We start from the raw sequence: 26,441 nt of genomic DNA, 5'->3' as shown, positions 1-26,441 counted from the left end.
AAGGCAGCATAGGCAGCGATTTGCTGTTGGGAATTCTCCAGCTCCTTGTATGTTGTATCGATCCTTTTGCCGCCTGTAAAGTGATTGTTGATGATGTTTTTGTAAAGTGACTTATGTTGCTAAAATGACTGAAAGTAGAGTATAGCTCGCTAGAAGTAATATTGGCATTTCGAGCAACAAATTTAGGGGATAGATAAAGCAAATTAGACCCTTAAATTTGTACGAAAATTTTCTATAAGACATTAAAGTTCCATTAACCATGTCAAACATTTTTTCAATGACCTTTTGTGGTTATACAACAGCTGTATACCGTCTGATGATTATTGCAGATGTACACAGCTGTCGGTACTATAGTGCACTGCCAACTTCCAGAATTTCATGTTTTTCCTTTGTAGTTATTACTCGAACTATGAAATGGGAATTTGTTGATAGTGGGTGATGGATAACAATCAGCAGATTCCCTACATATGTTTGAAGTCATTGAAGCCTTGTACTTTATAACGTCTGATGAGCTTCTGTGACGTGTTCGCCCTGATCTCTTCCTTGTTTATTTTGCAGAATGGCGACGTGCTGCTCCAAGATGTTGAGGCGTGTATTAGTGGCTGACTTACTCCTTTTGATTATATTAATGGCTGAGTCTAAAATGTATGTTTTGTTTTTAGAGCTGCATCAAAAAATAGTCGTTTGTTTTTATTCGCATATTCTCCATTTCCTCAGCATACTTCAAGTCGAGAACTCCGGATTAAAAAGTTGCAACGTACCTGGTATGCGGTACACATCGTTGGCACATTTGTGTTAGTTGACGAAATCCGATTTCCAAGATCCGTAAATCATTGTAGTATGGAGCTAATTCGTAATATATAGTTTATATCCATTCTGATACCACTATTCTCGAGGTGGCAAGATAGCAAATAGCGTAATGCTAGCGGTCTGCGCCAGTGCCAATGAAATTATAAGCAAAAGCACCAATAACAATGAGGGAAAGCTAACCATTAGTACTTTTTACGGCGCTTCAATGGCTCAATGGAACCCGTAAATTGCTTGAGTTTGGATCATTGGTGTTTTAATACAACGCCTTCGGGGAATAATTACTTTAGTCTAGATTCTAATTCCTTGCCTTTTACGAGTGTTTTTTCCTTATGCATGGTGCAGGTGTTAAAGTTTCGCCAAATAAAAGTGATCAGGAGTGAGTGCTGTTAGGACCGTGGGATCAATTGACTTTGGCGTATTTGGCCGAGAGCTTATAATTACCTCAATCTCGATCATTACCTCGTTAATTTCTTTGAACGTCAATGACACCGTCGCAGTGGTGTTGTCGAGCAAACGTATTGCTGACTTAACTACCTACTCACAAAGACACAAAATTCCACCTTTTTCGTGCTGCAATAACTTATTATTTGGTTCTTTGCCTTTTCTTTAAAGATTGATTCATCTAATTATTTTAGTTTGTGACTGGCACCTACAAAATTTGTCGTAATGGATGGTCTGACATCTAACTCAGCGGCCTAGAAATATTCACAAAGCGGCTAAAAAGGCATCAGTGGTAAAGTCACCCACCAGTTCAAAGTACACTGTTTTTGTGGAGAAAAAGCTATAAAACTAAAATGTAAGCTGTCGGGAACAGTCATCTAGCGCATACCAGAATCCTGGCTTACAAATTGTTTGCCATCACTGTATGATGAATTGTACTTTTTTCTATCAAACAATCAGAGGCTCACCCGATTACATTTCGTTTTCTATCGCTATAGGATTTTTGTTTGTATAATTATAAGTTGTAAATCATATCTTAAAACAAGAGGAATAATTAATGTCTCCCCAAAACATTGGTGACCCCGACGTCATAGTGTGTGTGAAAGTTAAGAAATTATTAAATATCATTTTAATAATTCCAAAATACTTTTTGCTACGTACCCCAGATAACGAAGACTTTTATCGGGCAAAGTCAGGCTCCGTGGCGCGTCAACTTATGGCGTTAAATACACTCCTAAGTGACAAAAATACGTTTAACAATTTCATGCCAAAAAACAATTCAATATACATAACATAGCATTTAACATTATGGACGCCGTGGTTTTTTACTTTTGGCGGGCTAAAGAGTGGGAGTGGCCTGATGGTAAAAGAAGAAGCATGCTCAATTCCAACTTTCTGCCACCTATAGTTCCCGAAACCTTGGCGTTCCTACAGATAGATGCTACAGTCTCAGCGTTCACACGGACAGAATGATTAGCTAAATCGACTGTCTATTGATCCTAAGCAATAATATACATATATAGTACTTGCATAGTGTACCTGTTACATATTTTTACTTTACGAGTAATGGGCAATTATTGTTATAATGGCGGATTCTACTAAAACATATTTGGAAACTGTTTTAAAATGATCCATTAGCTTTCGAAGGATTTTATGTTATATTGTGTTTTATTATGTTATAATTCTAATTTGTTTTGAGTTAACCTCGAATTATTCCATTTTCTCCCATTCCCAAAACGACTTGGCCATTTGTCGTAAGGGGCACCTGGAGAACATTCGACATTTTGGCGACATATGAATTTTAGCATCATATAACTGAAAAAGCCAGCCAAGTAGTACCTTACAATAATGTGAGAGCTATAGTATTCGACATAGTTATCAAAATTAGAGAATAGTTATAGTAATTTAATATAATTCCGTCCTATGTTGTAGAAAGAGCGATATATTAACGTTAAATATGAAAAAAATTGTATGTATTGTTGCCTTCGCAGGATAGAACCTTCTTGTATTTAATAGAAATTCTTTTAGTTTTATTTTGAAGTTTTATTTATTTAAATGTTTTACAAGAATAACACTATAAAATAAACCAAGTCAGCCAGCAGTGAGCCTTTTCCAGGAAATTGTAATCTGATAAATGGTTTCCATTGGTTAAAATCCTCAGAATTCGAATGTCGTCGTTTGGCAGACTCTTGCACTTTTTCCCTTACTGATTTTTTTGGTGAAAAATTCTTTATGTAATTTCTATTTAACACCATTCTGATGGTACGGGATAGAGTCTGGCGATATTTGGACTGCGTTCACACATGTGCCCGCGGACGCACAAAGGAAACAGAACCGTGCCCTCTCTATTTAGTGATTTCGAAATCTAGACTGAAAATGCCATCACAGCTACAGTAGGTTATGCTGCTTCGTGCTGATAGGAGACCATTGCCCTTGGTTTCATTGTCGCAGATGTAGTATTCGGGCAGACCTGGATTGCTTTCTTGATTGTTGCTCTTTTGGACAGTTAGGAAGTCGGATACCGCATAGGGAATACACTTGGCTTCCAGGTGCAAGACGGGCTCGTCAGTGGTCATTTCGGCACTTGGGGTCGGACTGGCGCTTCTTTCTTTCTTTAGTTGGGTCATACGAGCGTGCTGAATCTTTTGTGCCCGACGGATTTTTCGACGCGTATTCCTTTCTTTCTCTATACGAGAAATAATTTCCATACTTTCAATGAATAAATTCAGGTCGCGCTGTCCGAAATTGAGTGCGTTTAGATTTATGATGCTGGTGGACACAGATGACTGGTCCTGCCCGCTTAGGCCTAAAAACTGGGTGAAGTTGTATGTTGGCATTTTTTTTTAAATACTTTTTGTTTTAAAATACTTAATGACGTTCCTGTAGCTAGACTGGTGTGTTGAATAATGAAGCAAAATGTTCGCCATCGTGACTTATTTATACGCAACAGGTAAAAAATTAATCTCTTTGAATCCACGTTGCTTACCTGTGATCATACCCATAACTGAACATATAGTGCACTGCTCCTAAATATAATGCAATGGCTTCCTGAAAAACCCCTTAATCTTTTATAATTTGAAGTGCCCCGTATCCAAGGTTGATGAATATAAGTAGGACCGAAACAAAATCCAGGAAAACTCACCAAACTACCTGGCAGATAGTCAGACAAATAACGATAACGAACATAAAGTTGTGAAAATTGTGCTTCAGCGATTCAAAATTTTAAAATTAAATCGTGTTTTAAAATATTTTAAAAGCTTATGTACATATTTATTGAAGCTGTAAATTTAGCTAAAGAAATTCGAAGATTTGGCTTGTACCGTACAAGAAAGAGAAATAAAGTTTAATAACAATGCGTTTTATAAAAGCGTAATATAAAACAAGAAGGAACGCTATAGTCGAGTGCAGTGACTATAACATACACGTTACTGTTTTACACAATTTTAAAATTATTCTACCTGTTTCATACTTTTCAATGAATCTAATATACCTTTTGACTCAACGAGTAACGTGTATAACTATAAAAGAGTGACTGAACATTTGACATGGGCATGCATCTTTATATGTCTAGGTGTCCAACGTACGAGTATACCAAAAAGTTATAAGTGTATATATATATATAAATGAATCTAACCATGTATGTCCGCTATAGACTCGTAAACGGCCGGACCGATTTTGATAAAATTTTTTATACGTGTTAAAGGGGGCTCCGGGCGTGTTTAGAAAACAATCAAGAAAAATTTGTGAAAATTTAAAATAAGGAAAATTGATTAAAAATTTGGAGAATTGAGTAAAGTAGGCAGCTCTGATCATTTATAGTTGGCAACTCTTGATCAGTATCAATAGCGAAGTCGATTAAGCTATGTTCGACCGAATATTGTTCGTCAGTTCATTTGTCCGTTTGTATACACGTTACTGGTAGAGTAAACGGGTATATTAGATTCGTTGAAAAGTATGTACAGGTAGAAAGAAGCGTTTCCACCCCGATAAAGTATATATATTCTTGATCAGTAACAATAGCGAAGTCGACTTATTCGCCTATCCGTATGATCGCTGACGTTTTAGAAACCATAAGAGATACAAAGTTGAGATTAAGCATGACGATTCTTGAGGTCCCTACGCAGCGCCAGTTTTTTTACAGCCTCCTGCCACGCCCAATCTAACGTCCACAAATCACGGAAAGCTTAAGCTTTTGAACTATTGCAGTTGGAAGGTTGAGATTAAGTATGTATAATCTTGATATGCCTTTGCATCTTATGGTGGTACCAATATTCGGCCACACCCATTGTTACGCCCTTCAAGCATTTCGTAGAAAAGGTGATATCTCTGTAACTTTATGTAATACAAAGTTCGGAATAAGCATGAAGCTTTTTATGATGCCCCAAATGCGAATTAATTATTTCTTATCTATCCGCGCCCACCCCAACGCCTACAAAAACCCGAAAACCAAAAATTCTAAACTATCGGGAACTATAAGAGCTAGAAAGTTGTGCTTAAGAATGCGAAATTAAGAGTTTTCATTCGGCCACACCCACTCTAACGCCCACAAGCCGGAAGATATTTTAAATCCCACCAATATTTCGTTATTTCTGAAGAAATGTATGTTATATGGCTTTACGTGGGCAGTGACGTCACCATCAGTTACTCAATATGGTTTCTCTGACAATAGGTTGCGCTATGTAAATTTCTACTAGCAAAATGAATATTTTAAAATTGTGTGTATCTTATTATCGCGTTTCTTCTTGTTAATTTTCAAACGGCGACAAGCCGACATTCTTTGAATGAATGATAGGGATAGGGAATATAGATAAAGATAGGGAAGTCAAGATAAAGAGGTGTAACAAAACTATAAATGTACATTTTGAAATCGGAATTAATTGGCCCATGGTTACAGATATCCACACAAGCTAACCTTATCATTGCTAAGGCAGCATAGGCAGCGATTTGCTGTTGGGAATTCTCCAGCTCCTTGTATGTTGTATCGATCCTTTTGCCGCCTGTAAAGTGATTGTTGATGATGTTTTTGTAAAGTGACTTATGTTGCCAAAATGACTGAAAGTAGAGTATAGCTCGCTAGAAGTAATATTGGCATTTCGAGCAACAAATTTAGGGGATAGATAAAGCAAATTAGACCCTTAAATTTGTACGAAAATTTTCTATAAGACATTAAAGTTCCATTAACCATGTCAAACATTTTTTCAATGACCTTTTGTGGTTATACAACAGCTGTATACCGTCTGATGATTATTGCAGATGTACACAGCTGTCGGTACTATAGTGCACTGCCAACTTCCAGAATTTCATGTTTTTCCTTTGTAGTTATTACTCGAACTATGAAATGGGAATTTGTTGATAATGGGTGATGGATAAAAATCAGCAGATTCCCTACATATGTTTGAAGTCATTGAAGCCTTGTACTTTATAACGTCTGATGAGCTTCTGTGACGTGTTCGCCCTGATCTCTTCCTTGTTTATTTTGCAGAATGGCGACGTGCTGCTCCAAGATGTTGAGGCGTGTATTAGTGGCTGACTTACTCCTTTTGATTATATTAATGGCTGAGTCCAAAATGTATGTTTTGTTTTTAGAGCTGCATCAAAAAATAGTCGTTTGTTTTTATTCGCATATTCTCCATTTCCTCAGCATACTTCGAGTCGAGAACTCCGGATTAAAAAGTTGCAACGTACCTGGTATGCGGTACACATCGTTGGCACATTTGTGTTAGTTGACGAAATCCGATTTCCAAGATCCCTAAATCATTGTAGTATGGAGCTAATTCGTAATATATAGTTTATATACATTCTGATACCACTATTCTCGAGGTGGCAAGATAGCAAATAGCGTAATGCTAGCGGTCTGCGCCAGTGCCAATGAAATTATAAGCAAAAGCACCAATAACAATGAGGGAAAGCTAACCATTAGTACTTTTTACGGCGCTTCAATGGCTCAATGGAACCCGTAAATTGCTTGAGTTTGGATCATTGGTGTTTTAATACAACTTCTTCGGGGTAAATACTTTAGTCTAGATCCAAATTCCCTGCTTTTTACGAGTGTTTTTTCCTTATGCCCGGTGCAGGTGTTAAAGTTCCGCCTTTACAACCCCTTTCGCCGACACTCTTTTCTACAAAAGTTAGCGCATTCACTTGCTTATTAGAGCAAGTCAATTCTTCGAGCTTTTTAGACAAATTCGCTTAGGAAACCGTTTACCTACCCTGCAGAAAACCAGACCTGGCTGGATCGTCTCAGGTTGTGTAAAGGTAGGTAGCCTCTACGCGCTGCCATCTAAAAACGCGGATGTTGCAAAGGCGTTGGGCCTAGCTTGTGATACTCTATCGGATAGTTTACTTTTCAGCTTCTCAAGCCCGTGGACAGACCAGACCGCAACCATGCGCAGCATTCTTTCGGCAATAGGTGATTCTATGATCCACTTGGATTAATAGCCCCGATCATCACCAAGCTAAAGATTTTTATGCAGGTCCTATGGAAGGATAAGCTTGACTGGGATGAATCCCTACGGCAATCGTTGCACTCGTCTTGGTTGGAGCACATGTCACAGATCACAACAGTTACTTGTTTAAAATTTCCCCGCATTGTTTTACAGTATAACTCATCTTGCAAAATTCATGGACTTTCTAGTGCCTGCTGGAACTGGCTATACATCCACTTCCTCCTCCGCGTCGGCAGTGCTGGAGGTGGCAGGTGGAAGCCGAAGTACTGGTATACGCGGCGGCGCCAACATTTCCCCCTTCTCCTCATCGTCATCATCGGCGCCGTTATATTCATCTTCACCTTTGTCGAGAACCCGCTCTTCTGGCCAGCTTTCAAGTGGAAGAATCGTACATGGCCACATATACAGGAGGACAACTTACCCCCCTTGCGGTGGCGCCTCGGCAGGGTGGAGAGCACTGTCTCCGGAGATCACGGCGTCGATCGAGTTGCGGTGATCCGCACTAGCTCTGGATTGTGCAAGCTGGCAACAAGGAAATTAGCTGCCCTGCCCCTCGAAACTAGTTCGCTTGGAAGTATGGCTCTTCCAACGGGGGGAGTATGTCGGGAGCAGTCATCTAGCTAATACCAAAATCATGGCTTACAATTTGTTCAGCATCACTGTATGCTAAATTGTCCTTTTTATCTATAAGGAAAGCCGAGATAAGCGCTTGCTTTGAGGTTTTTAAATATTTTCCATTCAGATGCGTTAAGATCGAAATGGGGGTGATAAGCGGTGGTTGACTCGGTAACGGCAACTGCAAGCGACGCTCTGCACTTTGCATTACTGCATTGTACTAAAATATAAACCGACTGGTCCGATGCTAGCGAGGATTCACCGACCCGTGATATAGAAATGGTTGAGTTATGGGGCGATTTTAAATTGAAGTTCATTGGAGAAACGAGAGGTGACGGAGTTAACTTGAGAGGCCGAATCAAATACGCAAGATCGGTTTTTGACATACACTATGGCAGTAGTAAGCAACACGTATTCGGTATTATTTTGACCACTTTCTTATATTGCATATAGTGCATCAAAGAAAGACATTAAGCAATGCAAAAAAAAAGTAAAAAGTTAGTTAAAGAAGCCAAAGATCTGTGACTCTGTAAGAATAGAATATTAGGACTTGCCTGCAAATTTACTCTTTAACTCTCTAATGCATATAACCTTAACCTAAACTTTAAAAATTGTTTTTTTTGTAATGCCTAGGTCTTGTATTGTTACTTTGTAGAACCGAAGAACCTTTACCTATTAGTTAATTTTGCATCGAATACATTTACTCGTAAAACTATTATACTTACATTATTCTACTTATATTAACACATACATATCCCCTACGAGGAACATATAAAATGATAATATTGTTTTTGCAAAAAGCATAGAGCAGAGCCTTTTTACACCCGTTACTCGTAGAGTAAAAGGGTATACTAGATTCGTTGAAAAGTATGTAACAGGTAGAAGGAAGCGTTTCCGACCTTATAAAGTATATATATTCTTGATCAGGATGAATAGCGAAACGATTCAGCCATGTCCGTCTGTCCGTATGAACGCTGAGATCTCAAGAACTATAAGAGATGAAAAGTTGAGATTAACCGTGAATATTTTTGAGGTCCAAACCAGCCCACAAATCGCGAAAAACTAAAATTGGGAACTATTAGAGCTAGAAAGTTGAAATTCAGAATGTGTAATCTTTAGATGCCAGCGCATCTTATAGTAGTAATACTATTCGGCCAGACCCACCCATACGCCCACAAGGCTCAAAAGACGGATTTCGCATTTTCTAGAAAAGCTGATATCTCTGTAATTATAAAGCGTTAAAAATACGTATTTAATAGATGCCACTGCAACTTGTCACAAGTTTTTATGCAGCGACGCCCACTCTAAAGCCCACAACCCGTGAAAAACTGTGGCGTCTAAAATATTATTATGAAAGCCTTCGTTTGACCTTGTATAACTTATTTCTGTTCATATCTATCGATTTACCAAAGATTTTTCAAATTGGAACATTATTTCGCAACTTATCAATAAATTAGGGTTATATGGCCTCACATGGGCAGTGACGTCATCATCAGTTACTCAACATGCTTTCTCTGACAACAGGTGGCCTTGTGAATTTCCACTAGCAAAATGAATATTTTAAAATTGTGCGTTTCCTCTTGTTTAATTATGCGAATTACACGAAATAGTTTTAAAATTGTTTATTTACAGTCTGGCAAATTCGTTGCTGACCCAACGGACAACTTCGTCCTCTACATTTCCAACCAATGAAACAGGGCCCTTACAGTCTGTAACGCCAGAGGTTCAAAGCTCTATTAAGGAAGTGTCATCCGCCATCGTTCACTACGTGAACGACCAGGAACAGACTCAAAACCGCAGTGGATCGTCCAGTCCAAATTCAAGGTAAGGCAAATGTCTACTTTCCAGTTTAAAAAAATTCATGATCGATGCATCCATTAACTATTTCTGTCACATCCCTGAACTACCTTTCCGTCCTATCAATATTACTATTATCTATTACTAACGGTAAACAATTCGTAGGTATGTTCAACATGGGACATTAAAAGTAGAATTCACATATAAAACAGGAACAAATACTTTACTATAAACTCTTTACAACATCTCTAAATTCTGCTAAAGCAGCCACCTTTGTAGTCTAAAACAAGAAGAAACGCTGTATTCGAGTACCGCGACTATAAGATACCCGTTACTGTTTTACACAATTACTGTTTACTTCATTTTGCTAGTGAAAATTCCGAAAGCGCCACCTATTGTCGGAGAAAGCATGTTGAGTAACTGATAGTGACGTCACTACCCATATAAGGCCTTATAACCTAAGTTTCTTCATAAATAGCGAAACAATGTTCTTATTTAAAAGTTTTTTGGAAAATCGATAGAGATTGACAGAAATAAGTTATATAAGGTCAAACGATGGCATTCGTAATAATACTATAGACGCCACAGTTCTCCGCGGTTTGTTGACGATAGAGTTTGTGGGCAATAGAGTGGGCGTGGCCGAATGAAAACTAGGGGCAAGTTGCAGTGGCATCTTTTAAATACGTATTCTTAAGGAGAACTTTCTAGCTCTTATAGTTCCCAAGATTTCCGCATTTTTGGTTTTTCGAGTTTTGTGGGCGCTAGAGTGGGCATGGCTTGATCGGAAGAAAACAATTCGCATTGGGAGCAAAAAAAAACCTACCCGGCTCCGCACGTCCGTGAGCTTGGCGAATAAAGTTAACGTCTTGGTTTCCGCTTCCTTGCTGGGAACCTTCACATTGTTGTAGAATGGCTGAGACTGGAAAGACAGGAAGTCGAATTGAGAACATATACCTTATTAACTTCTACTGAAAAGTCAGGGCTAAAATTACTTCCGATTGCGAAGCTGACTATATACTTGCACCACACCAAGACCCATTCCAAAAATAGATGCTTGGGTGATAGACCGTTTCAGATTCAGGGACTGCACTTCGTGTTCTGAAACAATAGTTGTTGCTGAGTCGCCCAGGGCGATTATGACTGTGTGCAGACCGTTCTCAGGATCGCACGGTTTCTTCGAAAAATTCGACGACGTTCCTGAATAGCATCTGTACGATGCGTCTACGTTGGCTGCATGCGCTGCTGAGATACGTTTTCCATGGCTGCAGGTGCATTAAGATCCGGCGTCACAGGTCGGACCGCATGCGGCGGTATGTGACTCGGCGATTGGTTATGAGCAAGAACTAGTGCAGCGCGAAAGAGGTTGTGCAACGACGCAAAATATCCTCAGCGGAAGCGTAATAGGAATCCATGTACCGCTCCTTAAACTCGGACTGGAAATCCTTTCAGATTCACAGCCACCGAATCCGTCTCCCCGAACGCGATCCGCTGCTCCTCCACTTATCCAGCCGCTTCTTCAAATAAATCGTAGTTTTTCTGGATTGCGAATTTTTCCTAAAAAATACTGTAAAATAGATTTTAGGGACTGTAATCTATTTTCCTGAAAATTGTTTAAAAGTCGGAGAATCCGATTCAGCTTTTATTTTGACAAGTATAAAAAAGCCCAAATAATAATGCAATAAGAAAACTTAGTAAATTGTCGTTATGTATTTTCGCGACTCCCGTCGCTTGACGTGCAACCCACCTCCCGCTCAACCGACCGAGGGGCGCTGCCGTCTGATGTACGGCTCGGGACACGGGGATAGATCCGAGTGGATTAGTAAAGACACGAGGAAAGTTAGTTGTGTGCTAAATGGATTAGTATCGAAACATTCAAAGTGTTAGGAGAAGAGTTAGAAGTAATGTTATTAAGATCATTGTAGTTTGAACATAGTACCCGAAATGGTTCATGTCGGGCAAAGTGCGAACTGCAATGCTCTAAGGATAGAGGAATATAGTTTCTAGTAATCCTAAGGGGTACATGGATATTCAAGCGGCCTAGAAGGGCCTGGCTATCAATTTCATCCCTTAAGAAGATTATGGATAAAGACGACACCAAGCATCGTCCTTCGATTAGCGAGGGATGACAAATTAATTAGTAAGAGACTACTTTTATAAGAGGAAAGGTGTATGCTTGCGTCCCAGTCATTAAATTCCTTCGACCACCTTTTAATGAAACCAAGCACTCCTCTAGCATTATTAACCATAGAGGAAATAAGGTCGGAAAACTTAAGTTTTGCATCGAGTAAGATGCCAAGATCTTCAACTGCATTAATTCTTTCCAGAGCTTCACCATGCAGAGTATAAGTAGCAACTTTAGGTCTTAGGCGACAGAAGGTCATTGCTTTGCACTTAGAGCCATTAAGATTTAATAAGTTTTCAGGTAGGAGGCATCGTTATATTGCATACAGAGATTAACATCGTCTGCATACATAAGTACTAGGGAGTCATTAACAACCAATGGAAGGTCATTAATGAATGAAGTAAAAAGTAACGGGCCAAGATGGGTCCCCTGAAGGAACCCGGAAGAAGCGTAGACTAAAGCAGACACTGAATTTTTAAAAAGAACTTGTTGCGTTCTACCTTTAAGGTAACTGCTAATCCAACCCAGGAGATCAGTAGGAAAACCGATAAGATCGAGTTTTTCTAAAAGAAGGCCGTGATTCACGGAGTCAAATGCCTTACTGAAGTCAGTGTAAATTACATCCGTCTGAAGTTTATTTTGGAAACCAGTAATCACGAAGGATGTTAGTTCCAGAAGATTGGTAGTGGTAGACCGTTGCTTCATAAAGCCATGCTGACATGGAGATATGACAGATCTACACTGGTGCTGCAAGTGAGGCACAAGAATTTTTTCGAAAAGTTTCGGAATTGCTGATAGTTTGGATATACCTCTGTAATTCTTAGCATCCGATTTTTTCCCCTTCTTGTGAAGGGGAATAATAAGGGACTCTTTCCAGATAGCGGGAAACGTGGACGTTTCCAGGGAAAGGTTAAGTAATTTTAAATGGGGTTTGGCCAGGGTAGCACAGCAGTACCTAAGCACACAGCCCTGTACCCCGTCTGGACCTGGCGAAAAGACTGGCTTCACATTCTGAAGATCCTTTATAACCCCACATTCCGACAGTCGGGAAATAATGTTAGACCGGGGGATATCATAAGCGTAAGTCTGCGCGGTTATTAACAAAGGTGAATAGGTGGTTTAAAAAAACTGCAAAAAGATCCGTAATTTCCTGATCCGTGCTTGCAGTAGATTTTCCAAACGATAGCAAAGACGGAAAGGTTTTAGATTTACGCTTAGTGTTAACAAAACTATAGAACTGTTTCGGATCCAGAGCAAACTGGTTCTAATAGTTCTTATAACACTGAGTGTTATGCACGGTAAAGTTAGACCGACCCACCATATAATGCACTTAAGTATTTTTTAAGTATTTTTTAAAGAATTTTAATTTAAAATTTTTTAGATTATAAAGGTGCCTTGTATACAATGGGGGTTTATCCGCCATTGCCGGATAACGCAACGGAACAAAGCGATCAAAAATTAGGTTTAATGTACTATAAAATATATCTAGAGCAGTCGACATATCGGTACATGCGTAAAAATCGGACCTGTCAAATTCTGAAATAAAGTTATTAATTTTTTTTAAGTCGGCTTTACGAAAACATCGAGTTTTCTTATCAGCGTAATTGTTCTTAGGCTTAGTACATAGCCCCATATCGAACGGAAGATCTAATTGTGGATGATAAGAATCTTCAGGGTGTGTCAGAGGTGGAGCTCTGTATATGGACACGGCGTCCGTATCAGAGAGAAAGCACAGATCGTGCAAACGACCTAAAGAATTCCCTATATGATTCATATGAGCCAGTGACATGTCTAACATTCCAGCAGTAAAGTCGTGATACGACGTACGACGTAGGTGTTAAAGTTAAGGTGTTATCGTTTATGGACCAAGCCACCTGGGTTAAGTTGAAATCACCGAACACCACCAGCTGATCCATGTCCGATAATATTGAGAAGACAGACTGAATGGCTGCTAGATCACCTCGGAAACCAGATTAGAGTCCACTAAAATTAGGACTCCACCACCATTTCCGAGGGATCGGTCAAGCCTATATATTGTGAACCTACTGGGGAAAACTTCAGAATTAAGAATTTCTGAAGTTATTCAGGTTTCGGTAAACACATTCCCCTGGGATGCAAACGATAAGCTTACCGAGAATAAATTAGCATAAACGATCTAATTTTCTTCTGGGCATCACGACATCTGTCACAACAGTAGTCTAAGCCAGAGTCGGAACGACCCAAAGCATCCCGAATGGTGGCTGACTTAAACCCTGCACACTTGGAGTGCGCAATGTTATCACACAGCCAACAGTGGACTCTTACTTGGTCAACCGACACAATTTTATTGCATTTTTTAATGCAACAGATAATATCGGACATTTTGGCAAATAATTAATAATATGTAATCCACTGTGCCAGAAAAATATTATAGGGAAGAAGAAAGGGAGTTTGAGAGAAACAGTTAGGGGCAAGAGAGTGAGCGAGAGAGTGTTAGCGAGAGCTACGAGGCGTTATAAGAGAGTACAAATTGTATAAGAGAGGGAGAGGAAGTGTGTTTTCGGGAGCTACAAGCCGGTGGGAGATACAGAAAAGAGATCTACAGATGATGCACTGGAGAGGTAAGCCGTGAAAGTTCCGTTACTAATAGCATAAAGTAAAATAAAAATATATTAGAATACAGACCACAATTCTTGATATTTGCTTGCAATAAATGCTTATGCGACGCGGAATCGAAGACAGATTTTTGAAGTAGATAAACGTTTGAAAAAGTAACAAAAACTAAGTGATTCGAGAATAAATTCAAATATTAAAATCGCTCGAGAACACGCATAAGCCAAAAACACAACCGTTCGCTTTGAAAGAGAAGTGAAGTGTAGAGAGCGTCTCGGAGGTTCCAAAAACTGTCGTAGTTACTCCTATGTATCGCCGTCCTCTCTTTTCCGTGATTTGCAGAGCCATCTTGAAAACTTAACAAAGCTGCGATCTAACGACATCCATTAACACACAGAATTAGGAATTTTCATGTATGCTTGCAATTGCACGTTCCCCACATGGGCGACCTTGTAAAGTTCTGTCCCCTTGTACTCGAACTAACAAAGCGTCATTGTAAGATGACAAGCAGTACTGGGACAAGCAGTAAACTTAATAAATAATAACAAAATTCGATATTAATGCAATAGTTCTTGGTTAGGACTAAGATTTACAATTTGCTTTTCCAAATTTTTCAAAACAAGTCAAGCTTTTTTGGAATTTTTTTAAAATAGGTCGTAAAACTAAAATGGCTGATATCTCAGAAACTATTAGAGCTAGAATGTATAATCTTTAGATGCTAGCGCATCAACTTATAGTGTTACTATAGCTCAAAAGACGGTTTTCGCATTTTCTAGAAAAACTGATATCTCGGTAACTATAAGAGGTAGTTCGGATAAAGCATGTATTCCAAATACGAATTGTTTTTTTCGATCAAGCCACGCGCACAAACCCCGAAAAAACAAAAATACTTTTTGTATTCGGAAACTATAAGAGCTACAAAGTTGAGCTTAAGAATACGTATGAAGAAGATGCCTCTGCAACTTGCCACGAGGTTTCATCGGGCCACGCCCACTCGAACGCTCACAAACCACGGAAAACTGTGGCGTTTATAATATTATTATGAATGCCTTCGTCTGACCTTGTATAACTTATTTTTGTTAGTATCTATCGATTTACCAAAGATTTTTGAAATCAGAATATTATTTCGCGATCAATTACTCAACATGCTGCGTCTGACAATAGGTGAATTTCCACTAGCAAAATTAATATTTTAAAAAAGTGTAAAACGTGTAACGACTATAGCGTTTCCTCTTGTTTTTAATTTGGTAAGCAATCTAACGGGTATCGTACAGTCGAAGCACACAACTACAGTATTTCTTGTTTTAATAATTTAATTTATTAGCATGTATTAATTTTTAATAATGTATTATCAGTTTTATGAACGACAATAAAAGCAAAATATATATGGCTTTTATATTTTTAAATGAGATGGATCATATTTCATGGTGTCGAAACAGTAAGATTACCCCTTTTGATTCTATATTATCTTTTTAATTCAGGAAATGCTGGGTGGAAAGCAGCTTTGTGGGGTCACGACCTCTGGACTCGCCGCAGACACCTGTGATCGATAAAAACTCTCCTGAATTATTACGTCAACAGGATGAGCACCACCAGAAAATCCAACCGTTACACCACAGCCAACTGCAGAAAGATGCTAGTCTATTGCCGGTAGTCGCCGCTGTACAACCGCCACTGAACGGAGTCGGCCGTGTCGGCGGAGGTGGCGGTGAGTCCACCACATATATCTGACAAATTGCAGTACTAAATTTACTATTAGTCACCGATTTGTGCTTATTTCTTTCAACCAAAACTTTTTTTATTTGTGTACACTTAAAAATTATTATAATTTCCCAATACAAAGTATCTCGTTATATTCCCTGTTTATAGTAACCATTATAATTATTTTATTATATTTTTATTTTAATGAAATTCTTACTTTGTTATATCCACTCACGCAATTCTTTTTAAAATTTAATTTACTTATAAAAACTAAACGGTTATGACGTCATTCTCATTACAATACTCTTTACAATAGAAAAAAATTAAATTAATTATAATTGCATGCTAAGGCATACATATTTTTTGAATTATCTGTTGAAGGATAGATTTTTAAAAAAAGAAATAAACAATTATACAAACTAATAAATTATGGCGATGTCTAAGTATAAAAAAAGATATGCTAAAATACTTTGTCAATATATTAACATGGCTATTGGCGTCCACTCACACACTTAACGAACATAAAGAAAAACAACTCAAACCAAAATCAGATACACATTTTTTTTGGATTATTTCACATGTGCTTAATTTATATTATAACAAGTTGGTTGAAAAATTATTAATGTGGATATAATAAAACAAAAATTCATCTGGAAAGCGGTTTATTCTATTAATTTGAATACATTATAAATTGGCGTATATATTTTTATTACACCTCTCTTCAAAGCCCACATACCTACTTTCATTTTGAATAGATCATTTTTGCACTAGTGGTTGTGATTATATTATTTAGTTTGTTTCTAATTAGTTTTCACATCAAAACTACAATACACTTTGGAGCCTTTCGAAAAAAAATTAATAAGCGATCAATATGTAATTTACTGTCAGAATGGTCATTGAGCAACGCCTCGCTAGAAGATGTCCTAGATTCATTATTAGGACTGCCAAATTCCTCCTTATCCAGCCAGAACAGCAATTACAACCAAAATAACATACGCTATGCCGCTTCAACTACAACAGGTATGAACCTGTAAGTCTTAATAATTGTGAATATAGCCAAGTAGCAAATTTGTAAATACGTAGCAGCAAATACTCTATAAAGTTTTTAAATACTTTTGATTAATCAAGAGTATTTCCTTTTGATAAATTAATTTTAAAAACACAGAAAATCAGACAAAGTACAATCTGACAAGTGGCACGTTAATCATTATTTACAAAATATTTATTGTATTATTCTTCTTGTATTATTGAATATGAAATTCATAAACTGGGGGTTTTTTAATTAATCTTGACAACTTCCCAATATTAATTTGAATTAAAAACTATTAAAAGGTTAAAAAGCACAAAGTAGGGCTGTATTTATACCCGTTACTCGTAGAGTAAAAGGGTGTATTATATTTGTTAAACAGGTAGAAGGAAGCGTTTCCGACCCTATAAAGTATATATATTCTTGATCAGTATCAATAGTGGAGTCGATTAAGCCATGTCTTGAGGTTGATACCCAGCGCAAATTTAATTCAGTATCCTGCCACGCCCACTCTAACGCCTACAAATCACGAAAAAAGCTGCTGAAATCTCAAGAACTATTAAAGCTAAAAAGGTGAAATTCAGTATGTATAATCTTGGGGTACCAGCGCATCTTATGGAGGTACCATTATCCGGCCACACCTACTCATACGCTCACAAAGCTCGAAAGACTGTTTTCGCATTTTGCAGAAAAGCTGATACCTCAGTAACAATAAGTGATAGAAAGTTCGGATTACGCATGTATCCTTTTGTAGATTTTATTGATTTACCAAAGATTTTTCAAATCGGAAAACTATTTTGCTATTTATGAAAAAGTGTAGGTTCTGAGCCTCACATGGGCAGTAACGTCACTATCAGTTACTCAACGTGCGTATTTCAACTAGCAAAATGAATATTTTAAAATTCATAACATAACTTAAAATAACTTTCGGCCATTCGCCATCGCCACGCCGCAGCCCAATGTGCAGAAATTTTTTTTCGGCTGGTTACAATGGCATGGCACTAACCAAGACCAAAAAGATCACAAGAAAGATAAGAAACTAAGGGAAATGAAAAAAAATGAAAAATTGTAGAGGTGAGCAGAATGGAAATCAATAATATAAAATGTAAAACAATTACATACAATTCCTATTGTTCAGGGCAAAAAAAAGAATAACACCACTAAACTCAATAAAATGCAAGTACCCCAAAAAAGAGTTTAGGACGTAAGAGTAGACGTCTTCATAGCTCTGACTGTCCCCCTAGTTTTACCTTCATGCCCATTACGAAGGTGTTTAAAAAAGTTCCCCGGAAAATATTTTTTTGTGCTCTTGCTTGGTTAGGGGCCGGATTTCTTAGAGTCAATTTAAAAAGGGCAGCTTTCATGTCAATGATTTAATCAAACAATTTCTGAACTGACAGTTGTTTGTTGGTCAAGTCATGAAGTTCAATTGAATGGTTAGATTTGACTCTTTTGTCGGAATAATGTAATACCAGTACCTCCTTGATTTTATTCCAATCAAGGCCAGATTCTGAAGCTAATAGTGCCTCCTTATCTTTTCCTACTATCTTATTTTTAATAGATCGTAGTAAAAATTGCTCGTAAGGTATCTGATCTGTTCCCCTTATTAGCATTACATTTTGGGGTATTTTGCGTCCGGGATACGTAAGGACGTATATAAGTTGGCGTACACGCTGGGGTTACTTATTGAAGAATATGAGGAACTCATAATATCAGATGAGGGTCGTGAAATAATTTGGTCTGAAACAGCGAGTTCTTCTATAATGACTGCAAACAAATACTCTGTTTTGCCCTGATCCTGCTACTTAGCGGTAAACTTTTCACTTTACTTAGTTTCGTCATTCACCTTTTACCAACTTTTTTATTAATATTCGATCCTGATCAAGAATATATAAACTTTATAGGGCCGGAAACGCTTCCTTCTATCTGTTACATACATTTCAACGAACCTAGTATACCCTTTACTCTACGAGTAACGGGTATAATAAGAAATGCTAAAGTCAAGTGCCGCTACCGTGTACCAATCATGGATCCGTACGCCTTCGCTCATTTGGACGACATCATCACCATTGGAGCGTCCTAGAGAATACGTGCACGGAACCGACAAGAAGACTTTCGCCGACTGCGGGACCTAAACATGTGACATAATTTAGAAAATCTTATGTTCAGATTTTAAAGTTGAAAGAGTGGATTGGTTGGAACGGTAAACATCTAATTCTGGCGTGGCTGTTAATGGTACCCACGGACAACAATGGTATCAAGGAAGGCTTCAAAACAAATATAAGACTTAGTTGCCTATTAAGAAATACGGAAAGAACTTATATATTGTAACTAAAAATGGAAAAAAATATTAAAATAATCATTATTATACCCGTTACTCGTAGAGTAAAAGGGTATACTAGATTCGTTGAAAAGTATGTAACAGATAGAAGGAAGCGTTTGCGACCCTATAAACTATATATATTCTTGATCAGGATCAATAGCGAAGTCGATTGAGCCATGTCCGTCTGTCCGTCCGTCCGTATGAACGCTGAGATCTCAGGAACTATAACAGATACAAAGTTGAGATTAACCATGAAGATTCTTAAGGTCCCGGGACAGTGCAAGTTTATGACCGCATCCTGCCACGCCCACTCACACGCCCACAAATCGCAAAAAACTAAAATTGCTGAAACCTCAGGAACTATTGGAATTAGAAAGTTGAAATTAAGAAAGTATAATCTGTAGATGCCAGCGCATCTTAAAGTGGTACTACTATCCGGCCACACCCACCCATACGGCCACAAAGCTCATAAGACGGTTTTCGGAAAGCTGATATCTCGGTAACTGTAAGAGATAGAAAGTTCGGATTAAGCATGTAGGTTTTTATGATGCTCCCAATGCGAATTGTTTTTTTCCGATCAAGCCACGCATACTCAAACGCAAAACCCGAAAAACCAAAAATGCAAGAATCTCAAAAACTATAAGAGTTACGAAACTTTGCTTAGGGACACTTATTTAAGAGATGCCTCTGCAACTTTCCACGAAGTTGCATCCGGCCACGCCCACTCTAACGCCCACAAACCGCGGAAAACTGGCGTCTATAATATTATTATGAATGCCTTTGTTTGACCTTGTATAACTTATTTTTGTTAATATCTATCGATTTACAAAAGATTTTTGAAATCGGAACATTATTTCGCTATTTATAAAGAAATTTAGGTTATAAGGCCTCACATGGGCAGTGACGTCACTATCAATTACTCAACATACTTCCTCTGAAAATAGGCGGCGCCTCGTGAATTTCTACTAGCAAAATAATATTTTAAAATTTTGTAAAACAGTAACGGGTATCTTATAGTCGCGGCACTCGACTATAGCGTTTCCTCTTGTCATTGGGTTGTTGTTGCGGGGTGATCGTGTGTGTAATGTGTCCTATACAGAGCCGGATGATGTTGATGCACTGTTGTCTGCCGATCCCAGATGGGAGCGGTATTGTTGTGCATGTGACATTTAACTTGCGGTATCTATTGCTGAATGAGTTCCATTCCTGGTGACGCTTTACTAAATTCAGTCGGAGTAAAGAGGAAGGTTGCTGAGAGACCCATGTTGTCAGCTTTCAGGTCCGTGTCTTCGTTTGCACTTACATATGTCCTGGTGGATAGGGACCCAGAGGTGCATAGAAGAGTATTCGAAGAGTAGAAGAATATTTGTAATTTCTTCTTTCTTTGAATATGCTCTTGAAGTCGTCGGCTACTTATCGATTTGAAGTTGTGTACAATTTGGGAATTTGGGAATCAGCTGGCATGTGGTTTCTTTTATCCTGGATGGAATGCTGGGTAGTCCAGACTCCGGTAGTATGCATTTGGTTCGATGTTATGAATTGAATTGAATTTTCTTGATTTTAATGGCACACCACCCAAAAATGGGTAGACCATAATCTATTTTGGAGAGCATTAGGGATCTTTTTATGTTGAATAAAGTCTTATTATGGACATGTGAGTATTTTTATCTGAGATAATTTAACCCATTACTCTTAGAGTAAAAGGCTATATTAGATTCGTTGAAAAGCATGTAAAAAGTAGAAGAAAGCATATACGAGGTGTGTTCAAAAAGTAAGGTGACTTTTCAAATTTCGCGGGCAACATATTTTCGATTATCGTTTTTTTTGTTTTGTTACACTCTTCCCTAACATCTGTACCAAGTTTCAATGGAACATCCTCTTTTGTTTGGTTGTGAGAGGCGTAAAGTTACAAGTTGTTTTGCGAGCTCGGCGATTTTTTGCTATCGAAAAATATGGATCAAAGGATTTGCATCAAATTTTGTGTAAAAAATAAAATTAAGTGCTCTGAAACACTTGAAATGTTGACAGTGGCATACGGTGAAACTGTTCTGAGTAAAAAAATGTGTACAAGTGGTACAAACTCTTCCAAGATGGCCGGAAGATGCCAATGACCAGCCTCGCTCTGGACGCCCAAGCACGTCAACAACTGATGAAAACGTTCAAGCAGTGACGAAAATTGTTTTGGAAAATCGTCGAATCACTATCAGAGAAGTTGCTGAAGATGTCGGTATATCGCTTGGCTCGTGCCATGAAATTTTTTCAAACGTTTTGGGTATGAGTCGTGTGTCAGCGAAGTTTGTTCCGAAATTGCTGAATTTTGAGCAAAAGAACCGTCGCATGAGCATCGCTCAAGAGCTGTTGAATGACGTCAACGACGACCCAGATTTACTCAAAAGGGTCATAACTGGTGACGAATCATGGGTATATGGTTATGATATCGAAACCAAAGCCCAATCGTCCCAATGGAAGAGCCCAGACGAGCCAAGACCGAAAAAAGCAAAAAATCGCCGAGCTCGCAAAATAACTTGTAACTTTACGCCTCTCACAACCAAACAAAAGAGGATGTTCCATTGAAACTTGGTACAGATGTTAGGGAAGAGTGTACCAATATAACAAAACAAAAAAAACGATAATCGAAAATATGTTGCCCGCGAAATTTGAAAAGTCACCTTACTTTTTGAACACACCTCGTATATTGTAGATCAGGATCAATAGCCGTCTGTCCGTCCCTCCGTACGGCAGTCTGAACGGCTCGTTCTCGACCAACACAAGGTCTCCAAGGCTCTGTACAATTGGCTTTGAATGTTTGGCATCGTAGTGTCTCTTGGCATCAGCTCGGTGATCGTTGACTGAAGTCGCAGCATCTGATCTTAGCTGTTCCAATTCGGCATCTGTTAGAATCTTTTGGTCCTGGGTTTGGATGACGTTGGTTATCGTGTTCTTCAAAATGTCGCGGGGCTTGTAACCGTAAAGAAGCTGAAATGGGAGCATTTAGTAGTGCTATTTACCATGGTATTAATGCTCCACTGTATTGATCGAATATTGTCATCCCAACGCTTGTCATCCCAACGCTCGTTGTCATTGGAAGGCAATAACATTGACAGTATTTTGCGATTTGTTCGCTCTACATGACCATTGGCTCTCTGTGTCCTTACAGCATTGAGGATGTGCTTCATATTGTTTGACTTGCAGTACTTCTCGAAATCCTTGGAGGTAAAAGCTGTACCACGATCAGTTACAATTCGATCTGGCAGGCCCAAGTAGCTGGTGACATTTTGTAGTACATCCACGACGTGCTTTGTTGCTGTACTTTTCACCGCTCGTACTATGGTAAATTTGGTAAAGGCGTCGACTATCACAAGAATGTCTTCGTTTCTTTTGGAAATCTTCGGAAATGGTCCCAGGTGATCCATGTGTATGGTGGAAAAAGGAATTTGCTTGATGTCATCGTAGTGGTACTGACCTTCCTGGCGTCGACCTGGTGATTTGTAAAATGCACAGCCCACACAGGATTTGATGTAGCTTTTCACATAGTTTTGCATTCGGGGAAACCAAAACAAGTTAAGGATTCGAGCCATTGTCTTCTCGGTGCTCATGTGTTCAGGTTTATCGTGGCATTTATGTAATATGTGGAATCTCAACTGCTTCGGCACAACCCATAACAAGTTGCTGTCATGTTTTCAAAACAAGCGATCTTGCTCTATCACATACTCGTCTGTTTCCGATTTCTTGTTCAACTTCATGTCGGTGACAATCTTCTGGATTTTCTTATCCTTCAGCTGTATCGCGAACAGCCAACCTTCCTCGTCGCTTATACAACTCACACTTGTCTAGGTTCAAAGTTAATTCGCACTCCTTTAAAACTTTCAGAATCCTGTCAAGCTTCTTGTACATCTCCGCGAACGTTTGGCTACCAATAGCGATGTCGTCCATGTAGTGAATTATGCCTCCTTTCTTTACTCTCTTCTGTAGCTTGGCCATGAGTCGATTGAAAACAGCGGGCGCGATTTTCAACCCGAATGGAAGTCGCTTGAACTCGTACAATCCGTCTGTGGTGATGAAGGCAGTAAACTTTCGACTCTCTGGGGCTATCTCAATCTGATAATATCCACTGTTCCAGGGATGAAAAGTATTTAAGTCTTTTAGCTTCCTGCAGACGCTCCTTGATGTTCGGTACTGGGAAATTTTTCTTCCTTATCAGCTATTTTCGACGGCGAAATTCGACACACATACGATCGCTACTATTCGCTAACATCGGCGAACTTCTCCAGCAAGCTGCGCATTTGCTCACTTATAGTTTCGAAATTGTCCAGAAGTTTTGCGATCTTGGTATCGCTTGCAGGTGCTATCGGCTGATGAACTGCTCGTTCGATCCTTGACTCGTCTGTCTCGAAATTCAGCTCGAGGTGAGCGCTGATGATGACGTACTGTCCCAAAAGGAAGTCCTCCTGCAACAGATCGTTGTCTGCTACTTAAACTTTAGCTTTGATCGATTTTCCATCTATGACCATGCCCAAAATCATCGATTCTGTGAAGATACATAAACCTCCACAAATGCCTCTAATTTTCATAGAGCATTTGGAGCGCTCAGCGTTGACTTGCTGTGCAACTGATTGGCGGATGATACTGGCCTGACTACCTGTATCGATGAAGGCGCTGTAATCGTACGAGTACACGCAGATTCTCCTGGTGAAAAGCTTGTTTTGATTTGCGGCTCCTAAGCGCATAACATTGACGGCTTGGCATGCTCCATTTGGCTCGTGGAATTTGTTGCATTCGGTACAGCATGACTTTTTTTCTCTTTCGGGCACGAATTGTCGAAGTGTCCCATATCTCCGCAATTGTAACACTTCCGGGATTACTTCGACCTGGGGGGCTTAACATCGCTGTCTGGTTTTTGATCAAAGATGCTGGCTTTTGTTGAAAATTCTTTCTTATTTGCAAATGAACGACCTCTGTTTACAAAATAAGACTCGGCTGCGTCGTGGAGTTGAGAAATGAATGGCTGCAATACTGTTTTGCAATTCTCGATGCTGTAGACCTGAGCGGACGTATATTATGACCGCTGCTTCGCTGAGCTTGTACCGCACCCCAAGGGCGGAAATCCTGAAACAGTATTCCTTTACCGTCTCCTTTGATCACCTGGTTGCATTGGTCATGCTGAAATGCACTTCAGCTTCGTCTGGGTTTGCCCCGAACTCGTCCTGTATGGCTTCGGCGAAGTGTTTCCATGTCGTGTGTAGACAGGAGGATGAATCTAGGTGACGATGATGAGTTTTAGACGTGTATAAATGGCAAGCAATAGGAAATTCTCGTCTCAATGATACGCATCAACTACCTTGTTGACGCGATCGATGAAATGATTGACTGAAATGGCGTTGTGGTCACTGGGATCATATTCTGGCAAAGTGTTGGCGATTTCATTGCTGGTAGCTTGCGTAGGAATACTTCTTTCGTTGCTGATCTCATCGATGTCCTAATCGATGATGTGCTGCTGCTGCTGATTTGGTGCTTCTGCTGGTGCTGCATTGCCCATTTGAAGGGACACTAATTGAGCTAACATGCCTTTTAACTCCATCATCTAATTGAGCTAACATGCCTTTTAGCTCCTTCATCTCGTTCTGTAATTGAGAAATTGCCGCTGACTGCGTTAACATCGCTTCCTCTTGCTGCATGGTTAGCCCCACTGGTGCTAGCAGCTCTACATCTTCCGATTGTTAAAAATCTATAAGCCTTTGAACCAATTCGGCTCTTGTGCCGGAAACTGACACGTTTCTCGATCGTAGGAGGAACCTTAACTCTTCGCCTTTAAGATCAGCTATTCTTGGCTTTATTTACTGTTCTCGAATTTACGTTTAGCTAAATTGGCAGTTATCTTGTGCGAACATGTCAACAATAACTACCTCGTGAGCGAGACAACTAAACATATGTACCTCGCAAGGCTTGCATGCGCTTGTGAAATTCACCAACACACAGAACTCCTGTGAATGTGTGTATGTGCTCTGGCTTCTGACTTTTTCTGAGACTTCTGCGGCCACAGGCTCAGGCTTTTGCCTTGAATCCGTCTGCCACGTAGAAATGGAACACATCCGTTACTTGCCATTTCCTTTGTCACACAGACCTTTGGGAACACATCCTATTGCAAACTTTCCACGCCGATGATTCCTGGAATTTTAGCACAAGTTTTCCGCTCCACGCATATCCAACCTCACCTATCCCACTTCTGAACTGTGAAGGGTAGCTTTTCGAGTGGTATGTAGGTTTATTAATATGTGGATAATTGAGTAGGATAAAACATTTGGAATTAAAATTATAAAAACGCTCTGCACACGTTGTTCTTCTTAAGTTCTCTTCTAGCTCTTCTTATCGTCTCTAGGCAACACTACCAACTAGGCGTTTCCCAACACTATCGGGCTATCGATAGGGATGCGAATTAGACGCTGTTCACATATTCTTAAGCACAACTCTATAGCTCTCAAATTATAGTTCTCAAATATTTCACGTTTTTGGTTTTCCGGGTTTTGTGGGCGTTAGGCTGGTCGTGCCTAGATGGAGCAAGAACAATTCGAATTTGAAGCATCATTAAAAGCTCCATCATATATCACCTATAGTTACTGTGTGAGGTATCCCTCACGCGACCCCGCCCCAGCGCCAAAACACAACCAGCAGAGCCAACACCGCCTCGAACACAGATTTACATTAGTTAAGACATAAGTTACATACATAGCTAAATCATAGGGCGTTAGATCTCATCATGCCCGCGACATCAACATCGCACAGCGCCAAACCATTATCGGCAGAGCCGACATCATACCGGCAGAGCCAACACCGCCTCGAACACATCAACATCTCACAGCGAAAAGGCCGTTGCCGCGCTCGGCAGCAGAGAAGGGCTTTGAACAACTCCCGCTGCCCGCCGATCGGGAGTTGGGTTTGAGCACGGAAAACGAAAAGACGTGAAAGAATCGGAGGAATAAAACGTGGCCTGTGGACTTGGACTACCTGACTGAGGAGGAATACGGGTAAGCCGGCCAAGGGCCAACTCCCAAAGGTGGGTGGCCAGCGGTG

General features: G+C 39.4%; 2 protein-coding genes across 7 annotated transcripts in view; one reads left to right on the top strand and one right to left on the bottom strand.

The window, feature by feature from the left end:
- The window catches only part of LOC108111545, a 115,296-nt gene that overhangs the window by 61,145 nt on the left and 27,710 nt on the right, over positions 1-26,441 (top strand). For 4 of the 6 annotated variants that reach the window (XM_041817952.1, XM_041817950.1, XM_041817959.1 and 1 more), the window contains 3 exons: positions 9,444-9,635; positions 15,804-16,030; positions 16,912-17,043. In XM_041817952.1, the coding sequence (XP_041673886.1) occupies positions 9,444-9,635; positions 15,804-16,030; positions 16,912-17,043 (551 nt within the window). Of the gene's footprint in view, positions 1-9,443; positions 9,636-15,803; positions 16,031-16,911; positions 17,054-26,441 lie in introns of all 6 variants that reach the window. The other 2 variants (XM_041817956.1, XM_041817953.1) reach the window with 2 other exon arrangements.
- Positions 2,195-4,736, bottom strand: LOC108111544. The gene has a single exon (XM_017221063.2). The coding sequence runs from the start codon at positions 3,585-3,587 to the stop codon at positions 3,096-3,098; it is 492 nt and encodes a 163-aa protein (XP_017076552.2). The 5' UTR covers positions 3,588-4,736; the 3' UTR covers positions 2,195-3,095.

The sequence above is a fragment of the Drosophila eugracilis genome, unplaced genomic scaffold, assembly GCF_018153835.1.
Source record: "Drosophila eugracilis isolate 14026-0451.02 unplaced genomic scaffold, ASM1815383v1 contig_116, whole genome shotgun sequence".
NCBI lineage: Eukaryota > Metazoa > Arthropoda > Insecta > Diptera > Drosophilidae > Drosophila > Drosophila eugracilis.
This window is presented reverse-complemented; position numbering and strand designations above follow the sequence as displayed.